Below are 16,103 nucleotides of genomic sequence, written 5' to 3'. Positions count from 1 at the left end.
AAGCCTTCCTCATCCTAGCAGTTGGGCCATGAAGACAAGCACCAGTCTCAATGCGTAGTCTGGCAACATCATAAGAGCTGATGACAGTGGGAGGCAGGGAACATGAGGACAGACTCGAGGGTGTCAGTTTTGTCCATCTGAAAGTAACTGGTAGGGTGGGTGCCATTATCCCTCTGTCCATCTCTCAATGGTTGCCTTACAACTGCTTTTCTTAGTTAAAGGGAAGTTTTCTGGCACAGGCACTCTCAGGGCTGTACAGGACACCTCTTCTTAGGACCTCTCCTCACGAGTCCTGGTTCTTATACTTTTACAGTATGGTCTAATAATCTTCCAGTCTTCACAACTGTCTCCTCCAGAAGTCTAGGCCCTAGGTCAAATCTAGGTCCCAAGACCATAGGGACACTCTCACCTACAGAATAGTAGTCTAACATTGTAAGGAACCAGACCTGTGCCACACGTATACAGCAGTTATGTGCAGCAATGGAAATTACACTAGGAAACAAAGCATATTGGCAAAGAGTATATCTAGTAGGCCTGTGCAAGTAGGCAGCTATTCGATCCGGTGTCCTACACAGGCCTGAGAGTGCCTGTGCCAGAAAACTTCCCTTTAACTACAAAAAGCAGTTTTAAGGCAACCATTGAGAGACTGATAGAGGGATACCGGCACCCACCCTAGCAATTTTTTTCTGATACACAAACCTTCTGACACCCTGCATGTTCCCTGTCTTCCACTGTCTTCAGCTCTCATGATGTTGCCAGAGCTTGCATTGAGACAAATCGGGCTCCCAGGTGCCAAATCAGACAAAATTAGATAAAAAACAAAAAAGTTATAGATATTTCATTGATTCCCCATTATACCATAAGGCCGTATCTCTGAAGTGGTTCTGAAGCAGTTTGGAAGATCCTAAATGCTTTGGAAAGCCTAAGAAAGCCACTGCTTCGATCCGGAGATGCTGCTTCGGAAGCTGAAGTGTCTGAAGCTTCTCCAGATCCGAAACATGGTCTGAAGCCTCGCACAGACCTAATATTTAGGAGTACACACGGTGTGCACCATCCTAGAACCTTGCCACAGTGGCAGGAGCGCACCTGTAGGCCTCAGAAAAAAACAACTACAACAGGACAGATGTGGACGGAGGATCTCCTACATACCCTTCCTGGGGCAGCAACACCCCAGAGTGGTTTATACTGCCTATCTGATCCTTTCTTACGGTACTGTAAAGGTTGACTACACTGACTTAAAACCCATGGTACATCTGGTGCAGATATAATACTATCTTTTCCATACTATGCCCTTCAATTACTGATTTTTATAAACAAAAAACTGACAGTTTCCCTCTCTTCAGTGCTGAGCTAGAAATTGGACAAGAAACAGTTTCCATTAAATCAACGGACAACTGGCATGTGGGAAACAGGTTTATTTCCATCATTACACATAAGCAATACAGACAGCCAGATAAATGTCACCTGGCAATTCATTGGTACAGAAACCCAAAGCCCCATCCCTCTCCAGCTTGGTGACACATATGAAAGCTTTGTCCAGAAACCAAGATGGTGATGGACTCAGCCCAGCCCCCAGTCACTGCTCCAGGAGGGACAGCAGGGCACAATGTACTTGGATGGGATTACAGGGTTGAGAGCACCGATTTCCCTGGCAATGGCTGCAGTCTCTGAGCCAGGGCAGTAGCTCGCTGTCACCCCCTCTGGCTGGGTCAGGACTCCTGGCTGCCGCTTTCCTCCTCCCTTCCCAGCTCCTTCTCCTCCCTGGCGGCAGTGTCTCCGTGTGTGGCTCCCTCTCCTGCCTGGACGCTGATGGGAATGGCTTTCCCCTCTGCGGGCTGCAGGGCCAGGCGTGGGGCCTGGATGCGGAGCTGTCCATCCGAGCACAGGGAGCAGGTCACCCCCTCCACATCCAGGCCCGCGGGCAGCAGCATTTCCCTGCGCAGCTCCTGGTACTCCTGCAAGCTGCCTCCATCCTCTCCAGCGCTCCGCTTCTCACGCCTCCCCATCACCGTCACCCTCCTGCCCTCCTGCCTCACTGTCAGCTCGTCTGGCGCGAAGCCGGCCACGTCCACGCGCAGCTCGAACTTCTCGTGCTGCCGACCCCCAGCCTCTGGCTCCTGCTCTGTGGCCCCAGCCTGGGCCGCTCCATCCTGCCTCGGCTCCCCTTGGCCCGCAGGCTCCAACCACAGGAGCAGCTGGGCCTGCAAGACGCCACGGCTCAGCCTGTCCATCGCCTCCACCTGCCGCTGCAGGTCACTCGCCATCTGCTCAAAGACACTGGCTGGCCATGGCTGCAGGAGGCTGCCCATCCCCTCGCTGCTGCAGACACACGCGGGCCCCCAGCCTCGCGATGGCCACTGCCGCACAGGGAGCAGCCGCACCAGGCCCCGGGAGTAGCGTGCCATGGCTCTGCTCCTGCCACACACACTGCCCTTGCCTTGCTCAGCTCAGCACTGCCTCTGCTGCCTGCCCGGCTGCCTTTTGTACCCACGTGGCCCTTCCAGGCGCTTCCTGAACCGTCGTCCTCCTGCCCATATCTGGGCTGAGCCCGCCCCGTCTGGCCCTGTGCGGCCTTGGTGGGAGGGCCCTGGCCCTGACTCATGAATGATGGATCAGGGCAGCGGAGCCGGTGACTTGTGGCACTGTGGAGCAGGGCTGGCTGCGTGGTGGGGGCTGGGCTTTGCTGGAAGGTGCCTGAAGCCTCTGGGTGCACAGAGTGGGGACAGGCTGCAGGGCTGTGTACCTGCTCCCTCTGGTGCAGCCATGGCTTTTGCATAAGCCCCGTTGTCCACGATCACAGAGAAATGCTCCAGGAGCCTCCAGAGAAATCCAGCTGACGCAGTGCCTTTCCAGCGACTCACAGTCACGGGACCAGATTGGCAGAGGGCTGGTGTGTGAAGTCAGCCAGTCTCCGAGGAACATAAATTATCGGGATGCACGGGCAGGATGCCCCCCCCAGTGTCAGGAAAAAGCAACAGGCAGGAACATCAGTCCACATCTCAGAGCTTCCCAGAGGCTCTGGTCCCAAAGTCTGTGATACTGCATGTGTGGGGGGAGTGGGGAAATGGGGACGGGGTGGTGCCGTTATTCATGGAAGACACTTGCCATAGGTAAGGGTTATTGTGCATATGCAACTATGTGTGCATGCTCATTTCTACGTTTACATGGTAGCGGGGCACATCTTGGTCTGAATGATACAGCCATGTGGGTGTATTTCAGTGTTTTAGAAGCACTTAGTACATGTATAATGTTATGCCCCAGGGGTGCTAACCGTGCGCTAAAAACCTGGCACCTCCCAACTTTTATACAGTCCTCTAGTGCTGGAGATGAAAGACCCAGGTCTGTGAGCAGCCGTCTCACGCTCCACGTGGCCCAGCCGTGCTGGCACAGGGCAAGGCACTAAGACGAGCCCGGCAGACAGGGTTACACACACAGATGCCAGCTCTCTCATCCCTCCAACTGTCCTGTACTTTAGCACAACTGAGATTTACCAGGAAAATCTCCCAAGCCCATGTCACAACAATGGCTAACCCAGGCAGCAGGGATCGTGGGAGCCGAGGCAGGATGGAGCGGCCCAGGCTGGGGCCACAGAGCAGGAGCCAGAGGCTGGGGGTCGGCAGCACGAGAAGTTCGAGCTGCGCGTGGACGTGGCCGGCTTCGCGCCAGACGAGCTGACAGTGAGGCAGGAGGGCAGGAGGGTGACGGTGATGGGGAGGCGTGAGAAGCGGAGCGCTGGAGAGGATGGAGGCAGCTTGCAGGAGTACCGGGAGCTGCGCAGGGAAATGCTGCTGCCCGCGGGCCTGGATGTGGAGGGGGTGACCTGCTCCCTGTGCTCGGATGGACAGCTCCGCATCCAGGCCCCACGCCTGGCCCTGCAGCCCGCAGAGGGGAAAGCCATTCCCATCAGCGTCCAGGCAGGAGAGGGAGCCACACACGGAGACACTGCCGCCAGGGAGGAGAAGGAGCTGGGAAGGGAGGAGGAAAGCGGCAGCCAGGAGTCCTGACCCAGCCAGAGGGGGTGACAATGAGCCCGCTGCCCTGGCCCGGAGACTGCAGCCATTTCTGGGGTGTATCCCTGCCCAAGCCCTGTCATCCCATCCGAGTACATCATGCCTAGGAGTCCCTCCTGCAGCAGTGACCGATTGAGTCTTTCCCGTGTTGGACTCTGGACCGAACTCTTATACCTGTGCCCAACCTGGAGAGGAACGGGGCCTTTGTTTTCAATAGTTCTTGTTTCTGGACATTTATCTTGGCCAGGTGACAGTGATCTTCCTGAATGTCATGTTTGTATGTCATTGGTGGAAATAAACCCGTGTTTCCCGCATTGTAGTTGCAAGTGGATTAACGGGAAACTGTTTTGTTGTTTTTTTATTTCCAAACAGGGAACAGTTGTGACTGTAGTCACTTTTGTTACTGGTGCCCTGAGGTCTGAGCGTCGCCACACACTATCTGGGGACCTTGGGACCTGTATTTTGTCACTGTCTATATTTGCATACACTTTCAAAGTAAACTGCTCTAGCCTGGGAGCAATCCCTTCTAGCAACAGGGCTCAGGCCTGTGAGTCTGAGTCACCTGAGTGATCCACTGGATTGCTGTGGAGCCACTCACTTGGTAAGGATTGATCAGTTTACAGCAGGGGTGGCCAAGCTGCAATATGGGTGCCTCAAATGGCACAGGCAGCCTCTGTGTGTGTCATGAAGGAGACGGAGCAAGGGACAGTCAGCACAGTGCACATGGGGCAGAAAGCAGAGTAGCAGATCAGGTACGGAGCATGGGAAAGGAAGCAGAAAGATCAGCAAATCGGGCAGCGCAAGGGTATAGGACGGGTACTTGGGGAGGGCCATGGGGCTTTATTTGTGGCAGCTATGCTACATACGTTGGCCCCCAAATGCTTAGGCAGTGTCGGGGAGGCTCTCCCGAGGGCCCATTTACTCCTGAGTCAGACAGCGTTTCGGGAAACGCTGATAGGACACGCAACATCCAATTGGCACATGCAGGCTCACTTGAAGGAACGTGGGCTCATGCACGTACCAATGTGCATGCACACATCATTGGCATGTTCACTCACATTGCTGCTCTGGCTCTCGTATTTGTATCAGCTGACAACAGCAGGGCATTTGAGATGAATGCTGCAAGGAACATGCACATAAGACCCATGCACAAGACTCTGTCCCCAGGCACATCCAGGGCCTGCTTGGAGTTTTTGCTTTTCAGGGTCTGGTGCTGATGGGTCTTTCTGAGCAAGAACCATAGGCCAGCCAGGCAGCAGCTGGCATCGACCGTTGCCTCTCACCTCTGTGCCAGGCAGACTGCTGAGCTGGTCCCTAGACGCTCGGCAGACAGCAGCTGTCTTGGCTCACATCCCTGCACTAAGCAGCATCTTTGTGTAACACTCCTGTTTGCATCTTCTCTCTGATGAGAGATCGTTCTCGGCAGTGCAGTCGCTACTATAACTGCCCGGCTCAGCTTCCAAATAGGTCTTTGGCTCCTAGGGAAAAAAACAGTCCAGGGCTACGAACTCAGGTTTGGATCTTGCTGTCTATCTCGCTAGCTCTGTTTCCAAGTGGCAGGAGGCCGAGGCCAGGATCTGCTGCCATTGACTCAATCAGCGGGACGCTGTTCCAATAAATGGTGACTGCACAGCTGTTCAGATACAGAAGACTTCTTCCTAAGTCTCTTTGCTTGAGCAGCCCTTGCCCAGCTCCGGACACCCTCTCCCACCCTGTCCTTGTTATCACCATCCTTTCAGAGCTTGTGTTGTACAAAATCCCCTGGACAGAAAACACATTTTGTAATGTCAACTCTGGAGACACCAGGGTTAAAAAGGCATCGTGCTGCCTGGTCCGCACTTCCTACCCTGCTATTTTTCCTTGGCTTTACAGCACAGCTCCTTATTTAAAGGAAGATGACAAAGTTGATTGAGCTTGGGCCAGTCAGGGACAGGGGCTGGTTTCTGAACAGCGGGCGCTTGAGGGGCCTTCAGCAGCGCAGGCTCTCTAGTGCAGGCCCACTCTGCTTTCCCCAGGGAAAAGCTTTCCAAGCACCCAGAGCAGTTTCATAGATTTCATAAACATTAGGGCTGGAAGGGACCTCAGAAGATCATTGAGTCCAGCCCCCTGCCCAAAGGGCAGGAAGTCAGCTGGGGTCATAGGATCCCAGCAACATAAGCGTCCAATTTGCTCTTGAAGGTGTTCAATGTAGGTGCTTGAACCACCTCCGCTGGCAGACTTTTCCAGACCTTGGGGGCTTGGACAGTAAAGAAATTCTTCCTTACGTCCAGCCTGAAACGGTCTTGCAGGAGTTTGTGACTATTCGACCTCGTCATCCCTTGGGGCGCTCTGGTGAACAAACGTTCCCCCAGATCCTGGTGGTCACCCCGATAAACTTATAGGTGGCCATCAGATCACCCCTGAGCCTGCGCTTTTCCAAGCTAAAGAGCCCCATGGCTCTCAGCCTGTCATTGTAAGGTCTGTTCTCCTGACTTCTGATCATCCATGTGGCTCTTCTCTGGACTCTCTCAAGCTTCTCCACATCCTTTTTGAATTGTGGAGCCCAAGACTGGATGCAGAATGATGTCCCGGTACTTGCTTAAGAAGCATCTATGGATGCAAGCCAGCGTTTTGGTCGCTTTACTAGCCGCAGCTTCGCATTGCTAGGCTCATGTTCATCCTGTGGTCAATGATGACCCCCAGTCTCTTTCTTCCATAATGCTAGCCAGCGTAGCACTGCCGAGCTTATAAGGGTGCTGTAGGTTTTTCCTCCCAAGGTGGAGAACCTTGCATTTTTTGGCATTAAACACCATCAGTTTCTCATCTGCCCATTTGCTGAGCCTGTCCAGGTCAGCCTGGATCACCCGCCTGTCTTCTGGCGAGGATGTTTTGCCCCAAAGTTTGGTGTCATCGGTGAACTTGGCCAGTCCGCTCCTGACTCCTATGTCCACATCATTTATGAAGATGCTGGACAATATGGGTCCCAGAACAGAGCCTTGGGGGACCCCACTGGTCACAGAACACCATGAGGAGTGACTTCCATCAATTACCACCCTCTGGGTCCGACCATGGAGCCAATTTCCCAGCCAGCGGATCATGGTGGAACCAAGGCCACAGTTGGCCAGTTTCGCCAAGGGGTGATCATGGGATACCAGATCGAAGGCTTTTTTGAAGTCAAGATATACGACATCCTCTTCTCCCTTGTCCAGGTGATAGGTCACCTGGTCGTAGAACGAAATGAGATTGGTCAAGCAAGACCTACCCGTAACAAACCCCTGCTGGCTATCCCTTAGGATGTTGGCGTCGGCTAGTCCATTAAGGATGGTCTCTTTAATAAACTTTTCTAAGACTTTTCCTGGCATAGAAGTCAGGCTGATGGGCCTATAGTTAGCCGGATCCACTTTCCTCCCTTTCTTGAAGTTCGGCACCACATTGGCCTTCTTCCAGTCTTCGGGCGCTACACCAGAGCGCCAGGAGTTTTCAAAGATCCGTGCCAGGGCCTGGCCTATGATGCTCGCCAGCTCCTTGAGTACCCTGGGGTGCAGATAGTGAGGGCCAGCTGACTTGAAGGTGTCTAGTCTCTCAAGGTGTTCTTTCATGAGGTCAGCACTGATGGAGGGCAGGGGATCTCCCTCACCCGGACCTCCCTGTCCTGTAGAGGGCATGGGTGTCCCATGGGACTGATGAAAGACCGATGCAAAATACCCATTTAATAGGTTGGCTTTTTCCTGGGTGTCAGTTGTCAGCTGTCCCATCTGGTTCAGCAGGGGTCCAATGTTCCCTTGCTTTTCCTCTGGCTCCCCACATTTCTGAAAAAGGACTTTTTATTGTCCTTGATGCTCGAAGTTAGTTGGAGTTCAGTTGCAGCCTTGGCTTTCCTGGTTTGCTCCCTGCAGGACCGGACCAGCGCAGAATATTCCTCCTTGGAGGTGAATCCCATCCTCCATCCTTTGTAGGCCTTTCTTTTCAGCCTCAGGTCTGCTAGGTCCCTGGAGAGCCGGGGGGCTGCTGTGCCCTCTTGCTGCCTTTCCTCCGAGACAGAATAGCCTGAGCTTGTGCATCGAGGATCACTCCCTTGAGAAGCAACCACTTTTCCTGAACAACCCTTTCCCTGGGGTCATGGTCTCTTAGGGCCTCACTGACAAGCCCCCTGAGCTTGTCAAAGTTGGCTTTCCTGAAGTCAAGGACTTCTGTGTTGCTGACTGACTTGCCAGCTTTATGGTGGATGGTGAAGCTGAGCAGCTCATGGTCGCTGCCACCCAGCTTCCCAGCGATCACTATGTCGTCGATTAGGTCATTCCCAGTAGCCAGTACCAGGTTGAGGAGCGCCTTACCTCTTGTTGCCCCGAAAACTTCCTGAGTCCGGTACAGGTCGTCCACGCACAAGAGGAAGCTTTGCGACCGCTCGGATTCTGCTGAGTGATCCTCCCACGAGATGTCCGGGTAACTGAAGTCACCCATGACAACCACAGTCCTGGAGCATGCAGCCTCAGCCTCAGTTTGTTTGGCAACAGCAGGTAGGGGTGACGGGCGGCATTCAGCACCTGTGACAAATCGGGCCCCACAGCGTGCAGGGCTGCGCCCATCAGATGCTCCAGCTGCTTGAAAACACTGCTCTGCAGCTTCCATCTCTGTGTTGCGAGTCGAGCTCTGCTCCCTCCTCAGCCTGGAGCTGTAAGGGCAAGCAGCATGCCCAGTTCCCGGAGGACAGCCAGGACAAGGCCCCAGAAGTTTTCATCTGCATCCGCCAAACTTAAGGAGTGGAGGCCCAACAGGACAGGGATGCTTGTGGTCACAAAGGGGGTCCAGAGCACACTCAGGAACTGGATCAGGCTACCCTGACTCCCAGCCCCGCACCTCAAAACAATAAGGCCATCAGTCCTCCTTGGGAAAAGAAAAAGAGGAGCACAGGGAGAAACTGGGATGCAGCGAGCTCGCAAAGGCAGCAGCAACACGTGGAAAAGACAAACCCATTTATTTCATGTAAAAAGGAGTGACATGATACAAATCTCAAGGGCAGTTAGACAGTCCCTGACACCATCCCACACCCACCGAGCCTGCACAGATCTCAGTTCTGCTGCTGCTCTGGGACTCTACTTTCTCTGCTCTCCCTGGCTCAGCCTGGGCAACGGCTGTCAGCTTTCAGTCCCTGTCATGCCTTGGCTATGCCATCAGCCCCCACCTCAGAGCCCAGCAAAGCTTCAGCTTCTGCACCGCCCGCCAAGGTGATCTGGATGGGCACATTCCTCTCGAGGGTGGGCGTCAGGGCCTGGCGTGGGGCTTTGATGTGCAGCTGGCCCTCACTGGAGATGAAGCAGGTCAGGCCATCAGGGTCCACACCCTCAGGCAAGTCCCACTCCCACTTGAACACCTCGTACTTGTAGCAGAAGAAGCCTTTGCCATCCTCACTCTGTGTCTCCTTCTTTCTTCTCAGCAGCACCTTCCTGCCCACCAGCTTCACCATTAGCTCCTTGGCGGCAAAGCCTTTGACATCCTGGCACATGGTGAAGGCCCCGTCCACTCCCTGGGGCAAGGCCACGCTGGTGCTCTGCTTCTGCTCTCTGCTGGGGTTACTGCTCCCTCCACCTGCCAAGAGCTGCTGGACACTGCTCAGAAGCTCCTGGGCCTGCTCTATCTCCCATCGCAGCTCCTGCTCCAGCTCAGCAGAGACGGTGCTGGGTTGAGGCCACAGCGTGCGCACGGGGCCCACCCAGGGAGCCAGGGCACTGTGGGAGGGCGGCTGGAGGTGCAGGCGGCACAGCATCGCTGTTTCGGCAACTGGCTCAGGGCGCTGGGGCCGAGTCCTCTCCAGTGGTGCTGGAGCCCTTCTGCTCGGCTGGTGGGAGCCAGCGGCTTTTCTGCCCATGCCGGCCAGGCCTGGCCCCATCCAGAATTCTCTGCATCTTCCACGCCCTCGAGATGCCATCTTCTATTTTTAAGAGACTGATGGCTCAGGGATTAGTTTTGTGCCACAATAACAGCGCCTGTTACCTGAACCAAAATGGCCAGCTGGAATGAGTCAGGGGATCCTCCAGAGGTAGCTTATGAATGCTTTATTACTGCAGCTGGCAGAGAAAGCGCTACTCAGCACAGGCAATGGGAGGTCAGTGGCTGCTCTGTATGTTTCTCCCCAACATGCATTCAGCATTGGTGCCTGCCGAGGCTATCAGCAACACGAGCTCTGCTGCTCTTTGGGGCAAGTGGCTGGACTCCCCTCAGTGGGAGCTAGTTCCCCAGGGTAAAGCATCATCTAATGCTACAAAAGGAATGATATGCCTGCAGCAGCCCCAGGCCTGAGGATGAGGCCCCCTGTGCCAGGCATTGTATAAACGTAGTGAGAAATAATCCCTGACTCAAGCACTTAAAATCCATGGGTCAGAGTGGGAAACTGAGGTAGCAAGTGCAGCAGTGAATTGGCCAAGGACAGAAGCAGAGCTGGGAATATAATAGGCCCCCAAGTCCCAAGCCAGTGTCTGCTGCACTGCAGAACCCTGCCTCTCAATGGGACATGATGCATCATCCAAGCAGGAAAGTCTCCTGGGGCAAAGGTCGTTCAGAAGCATGCTGTGCGCCCCGCTGTGCACCCAGATGGCCACAAATATATTGCGTGTGACAATTGTAATGATGATGTTATAGTTGATGCGGAGGAGAGGTGCTGGGCCATGAAGTTGGAGCGGGTGGAAGCTGTACCTACTTCTTTCAGGAGCCGATGGTGTACTTATCAGTGCAGGCCAGGAAATACAGGATGTTGTGCTTGATGTGATACTCCTTTAGGCGGTTCTTCAAGTGTGTCCTGTTGCCCTGAGAAGACAGACAGAGAGACAGCCACATGCATACGCCCCTCAGGCGGGTGCCACAGAGCCCCAGGCTGCCAAGCACAGAACAGCCAGGTGCTGGCTACAAGCCACAGGCAGCATCTCAGACAGGGATCCCAAGCTGCTGAGGAGGCTACCCGACACTTCCACTCAAGCCCAGAGCAGGGACTATTTGATGTCCTCGAGTTTTGCAGCGGTGACCGCCAGTCATGGTGGGCTGCCTGCAGACGGCAGCCGGTGGTGGATGTGGACCTTATACCCCTGGTGGGCTGTGGGGACGGATCCAATGTTAAAAACCTGGATAGGGTGGGCCCCGCTGGTCGCTGCCGTCGCTGCTTCTATCGCTGCTGGGGCAAGGGATGACCAGCACCAGAAGATATCACTAAAATTGTTGGGCGGGGATCTCTTGATGTTCAGTGCCAAGCCCAGAGCAGGGAGTCTGGGGAGAGATGCCAGTGGGCCTATTGCCCAGCCTCAGGAAGAGCCAGCATTACACCCCGCCCCCCCACACTGGCTTTGAGGCAGCTCAGGCCACCTGGGCCAGGGCAAAGCAGCACAGACCAGGCCTGCCCTGTGCTGGAGTGCGTTGTACCAACTCTCATAGTAGTGGGACACTAACAATCCTTATCCCTGTGTTTTACCCATGGCAAGTTAAGGTGCTTCGGGTGTCTTTAGGCAATAGCTATCGTTGTGAGATGGGGCAGATTGTGCACATTTAGGAATAGGTCAGGCATAAGCAACGACTTGCATGGCATTGTCTGGACAGAAACAATACTACCTCAAGCAGGTGGCTGGACTAGATGACTTCCAGAGGTCTCTTCCAGTCCTACTTTTCTGTGATTCTGCTTCCCTTCCCCCTCAAAGTGCTGGACACATCCAAACCCTCTTAGCTCTTAACCAAGGACACAGATGTATCAGCTTGTGAGTCGTCACCCACCCAAATCACCCCACCCCCTCCATGCAACACCCTAGCACTAAAGAACTGGACAACCTGTTAAAAAAATTAGGACCTTTAATGCCACCGAGCAAGGCTGTTAGCTCTCAAGAGACCAGCAAGCCTTTTCCACGGGTGCCGCGAGGACTCAAAGCTCTGAGCCTTTAGGCCTAGAGATGAGATTGCAGCGGGACTTGCATCCGTTGTCAAGGAGGCTGATCAGCAGATTCTCAGGGTTTGCAGGGCTCACAGCCGGCAATGTGGCAAGAACCAGGACAAGGGACGCTGGGACTACATCAGATGATGCAGCTCGGGGGAATGGACGTCACATAGTTCCCAGGCTGCAGTGCTTCTGCCAGGGATGGAAAGTCAGTGAAGCCTTGGACAGGGCCTACCCAGGCCCCAGGGCTATGGAGGAGCAAAGAGCCCCAGAGCAGTGTCCCGCTGATCACTGACAACCACTGAGCACACCCAAGGTCTGTGCTGATGACTCCTCCCTGCTCTGCCCTGACACAGGGACCCAGCCCCCCTACCGCACACACCCCACAACTCCAGCACTCACCTGGTGTAGTTCACCTTGTCGGGGGAGACATCGTCATTCTGCAAGCGCTGCTGAAATTGGGAGAACATCATGGAGAGCTCATACATGGCCTGCTGCTCCTTCGGCAGCAGGTGCCTGAACTTGTACAGGACAAAGTTTAAGACTCCTTGGAAGGAGGGAGGCAAGTCGGACATTAGGGATGAACGAAGCTGTAGGATGCTCTGGCAGGAGGCCCCATCACATCATGGTCAGTGCTAGGATAGCTTCACACCATGTGCCTTGCAGCTGTGCAACAGGGTTGTTTGTGCCTTTTTAGGAAAAGCTTAAACAAGCGCTTGTATAGCACAGTTTGGCTAGGGATGATCCTAGCTAGAGCAGTGGGTGGAGCTAGACAGCTTCCTGAGACCCTACCTTTCCTCATCCTTGAGGAGCTGGGACCTGTCCTGTGATCAGAGGGGGTTTTTTCCAATGCAGCACAGTTCGGAGATGGTCTTGGTAGCATGCAAGAAGTTATGCATGTCATGCTGGTTGGCGTAGCCCTGGATCACATGCGCCTTCTCCACCCACCAGTTGTTCTTCATGTCACACATGCATCGCTGGACCTCAGCCTTCAGCTGGTGGTACAGCTGCCAAAGGACACCCTGGTCCCGACACAGTGCCCGACAAACATCGTGCATCTACCACCTAGGTGCCGATCCTTGGCTGGGGGCCTCCAGGTATCAGAGCCCAGTCCCTGTCACCAGTCCTCCATTACCACAGGGCTTTTGGCCCTGACAAAAGCCTGCACGTGGCTTGTTTGGTGTGGGGACTCCGGTGTGCAGTTGGGTCCACACGGTCTTGGTGGTTGGTGGCTGGGTTCAGTGACATGGCAAACCACAATGACTGCGGGGGGCCACTTCTCTTTTGCAGCCTTCTTCCAACTTCACAGCTGTTGGGGTCACAGCCTTCCTGCGCCTGCTCTGCCATTGAGGATTTCTTGTCCGTCTTATAGTCCTACTTCTATAAAACTTTGTCAACACACACTCAAGAGGTCCTGGACAAAGGACTGGACAGGACCACCGCCACCACCAAGGAGCTTGAACACAGCAGCCGGCTAAAGGCGATCTGCCCTCTTGCAAGCAGTCCATATTCTCAGCAATTGCATGGGTATATTTCCACCATCCAAGGAACAAGTGAAAACCAGGAGTAGGCAGTTTCCAAGGGAGGCCTTGGGTCGCCGAGGGGCTGCCTTGAACCTTACGGTCTCATACTTTCCTAGATGTTAGGGTCAGAGGGGACCAATTACATCATCGAGTCCGACCCCCTGCCCTGGGCAGGAAAGAGTGCTAACCAGAACCAGCACCCTAACCCAGTGGTGCCCGAGCTTTTAGCCCTATGGGCCAGATGAGTGACACAGGGTGGGCCCATGGGCCAGATCCAGTCCATGGCCCACATTGTGACCATGGCCCTTCAATGAATGCAGTCTACTGCCCCAGCCCCACATGCGCCAGCCAAAGCCCATCCCCCACTACCAGCCCTGCCCACACCAGACTGGGCAACTATGTCCCAGCTCTACCCTGCACAAGCCAGACCAGGCCTGCTGCCCTGGCTCAGCCCCACAAGTGCCAGCTCTGTCCCCCCTGCTTCAGCCCTGCACATGCCAGTAGGCTCCAATGTGCAAGGCCATGTCACCTGGCCTGTGAAGCTTGGAATTTTGTTGGCAGGGGATCGATGCATGTGTGAATTACCACGGCTCCCGCTGCCTCGCGCCCACGCGCGGATACAGTTCTGGATGCTTAAGGAGCCCCACGGGCTTCAAGACCCATTCTGGGCCACAGGTCAGGGGTTGAGTGCCTCTGCTCTAACCCACCACCATCATGTCACCCCACTAATTGACCGCATTAGGCTGCCCCAGCTGAGATTTTTAGAAGGGCACAGACTTTCAATTGGCCTCTGTTCTGGGTACTAGAGTCCACCTTTACAGCTTTTGTTTGCATCTTGAGGGCTAAAAACTTACTTTTTGTTTGTGATAAAAGATAGAAACTTACCTCTTCCTAGCAGCAGCAGGGCCATGAAGAGAAGCACGAGTCTTAATGCAAGGTCTGGCACCATCATGAGAGCTGACGATACAAAAAGGAAAGGAACACAAGGACAGGCTCCAGGGTGTCAGGAGAGGGGTTTTCCATCAGGAAGACATTGCTAGAGTGGGTGCTGATGTCCCTCTGCCCTTCTCTCAACATTTGCCTTACAAACCCCTTTTGTAATTGCGAGGAAGTTTTCTGGCACAAGTCCCCTCAGCCCTGTATAGGACTCCTCTTCTTAGGATCGCTCCTCACAAGTCCTGGCTGTTACACTTTTAAAGCATGGTGCAATACCATAGAATCGAAGGCCCAGAAGGTACCTGGCAGATCATTAAATCCAGTCCCCTGCCATGGGCAAGAAGTTATTGGGCTCTTATCTTCCAGCCTTCACAACTGTCTCCTCCAGAAGTCCAGGCCCTAGGTCATATTTAGTTCCCAAGACTGTTGGGACACTCATCCAGAAAACAGTAACCTACCAAATACTTGACACATGTATACTAGTGTGGTGTCCAGCAGTTCTGCAGCAATGTAAATTGTGCCAGTGGTTCTCAACATTTTTGAACCAGGACCCATTTGTGTAAATCAGTGGCCAGACCTGACCTGCTGTCCCCCACCCCCAGGCCCAGTCCCCTACTGTGTGTGGGGCAGAGGGGTGTTGGCTATGCGGCAAGGGCGGGGCAAGCAACCCCCTTTGCCATCCTGCAAGGAAAAAGCCACAGTTTCCTGTGTGTTTCCATTTTTAAATTTGTTTGCAACCCTTTCATATATTCTTGAGACCCGTTGTTGGGTTGCGACCCACAGGTTGAGAAACGCTGGATCACGCTAGGAAAAAAAGACAGACTGTTAACGCATATATCTAGGAGTGCACACAGTGCGCATCGCTCCAGAGCCCTGCCACAGCGGCAGGAGAGCACCTGTCTGCCTAGGAAACAAACAACTGCACCAGGACAGATGTAGACGGATGATTTCGTACAGATTTTTCCTGAGGCAACAATACCCAGAGAGCTTTTTCATAGAATCATAGAAATTTAGGGTTAGAAAGGACCTCTAGAGATCATATAGTCCACTCCCCTGCTCAAAACAGGACCAGCCCCAGCTAGCTCATCCCAGTCAGGGCTTTGTCCGGTCAGGCCTGGAAAACCTCCAAGGATGGAGAGTCCACCACCTCTCTAGGAAACCTGTACCAGTGCTTCACCACCCTCCAAGCGAGAACGTTTTTCCTAATATGCAACTTAAACCTTCCTTGCTGCAAATTGAGACCATCGCCTCTTGTTCTGTCATCTGCCACTACTGGGAACAGCCTTGCTCCATCCTCTTAGCAATAACCCTACAGGTAGTTAAAGGTTGCTATTCAATCTCCTCTCAGTCGTCTCATCTGTGGACTAAATGAACCCAGTTCCCTCAGCCTCTCTGTATATGACTTTTTTATGGTGCTTATTTGCTCTTTCTTTATGGGGCTGTAAAGGTTAATTACACTGGCTTAAGACACGCTGTATGTGTACGCCACATGTAATACTATCTTCTCCATACTACGCCCTTCAATCAGTGATTTTTACACACAAAGCACTGACACGTTCCCCGCTCCTCAACACTGAGCTGGGCAATCAGGCAAGAAACAGTTTCCATTAAATCCGCTGACAACTTCCATGTAGGAAACAGGTTTATTTCAATTGTGACACAGAAGCAATACAGACAGCCAGCTAAATGTCACCAGGCAATAAAGTGGTACAGAAACCCAAAGCCCCATCCGTCTCCAGCTTGGTG

General features: G+C 53.8%; 3 protein-coding genes across 3 annotated transcripts; 1 reads left to right on the top strand and 2 right to left on the bottom strand.

Annotated features, from left to right (window-relative positions):
• Positions 1 to 1,709: 1,709 nt before the first annotated feature.
• On the bottom strand, positions 1,710 to 2,405 carry LOC149866875 (heat shock protein 30D-like). The gene has a single exon (XM_090041661.1). It carries the CDS (start codon positions 2,403 to 2,405, stop codon positions 1,710 to 1,712), a length of 696 nt encoding a protein of 231 aa, XP_089897787.1.
• Positions 2,406 to 3,090: 685 nt separating this feature from the next.
• Positions 3,091 to 4,004, top strand: LOC149866874 (heat shock protein 30C-like). Its single transcript, XM_090041660.1, has 2 exons — positions 3,091 to 3,110; positions 3,536 to 4,004. The coding sequence occupies exons 1-2, from the start codon at positions 3,091 to 3,093 to the stop codon at positions 4,002 to 4,004; spliced, it is 489 nt and encodes a 162-aa protein (XP_089897786.1).
• A 5,137-nt stretch (positions 4,005 to 9,141) lies between these two features.
• On the bottom strand, positions 9,142 to 15,864 carry LOC149866873 (heat shock protein 30-like). The gene has a single exon (XM_090044375.1). The coding sequence runs from the start codon at positions 9,913 to 9,915 to the stop codon at positions 9,142 to 9,144; it is 774 nt and encodes a 257-aa protein (XP_089900501.1). The 5' UTR covers positions 9,916 to 15,864.
• Between the last annotated feature and the right edge of the window lie 239 nt (positions 15,865 to 16,103).

The sequence above is a fragment of the Crocodylus siamensis genome, chromosome 4, assembly GCF_052110815.1.
Source record: "Crocodylus siamensis isolate JL-2025a chromosome 4, ASM5211081v1, whole genome shotgun sequence".
Classification (NCBI taxonomy): Eukaryota; Metazoa; Chordata; order Crocodylia; family Crocodylidae; genus Crocodylus; species Crocodylus siamensis.
This window is presented reverse-complemented; position numbering and strand designations above follow the sequence as displayed.

Excerpts from the sequence above, each read along its gene's own strand:
- LOC149866875 (XM_090041661.1), bottom strand. The coding sequence starts at position 2,405 with ATGGCACGCTACTCCCGGGGCCTGGTGCGGCTGCTCCCTGTGCGGCAG.
- LOC149866873 (XM_090044375.1), bottom strand. The coding sequence starts at position 9,915 with ATGGCATCTCGAGGGCGTGGAAGATGCAGAGAATTCTGGATGGGGCCA.
- LOC149866874 (XM_090041660.1), top strand. The coding sequence starts at position 3,091 with ATGGAAGACACTTGCCATAG. Across the intron at positions 3,111-3,535 it reads ATGGAAGACACTTGCCATAG|GCAGCAGGGATCGTGGGAGC; the intron begins GTAAGGGTTATT and ends TGGCTAACCCAG.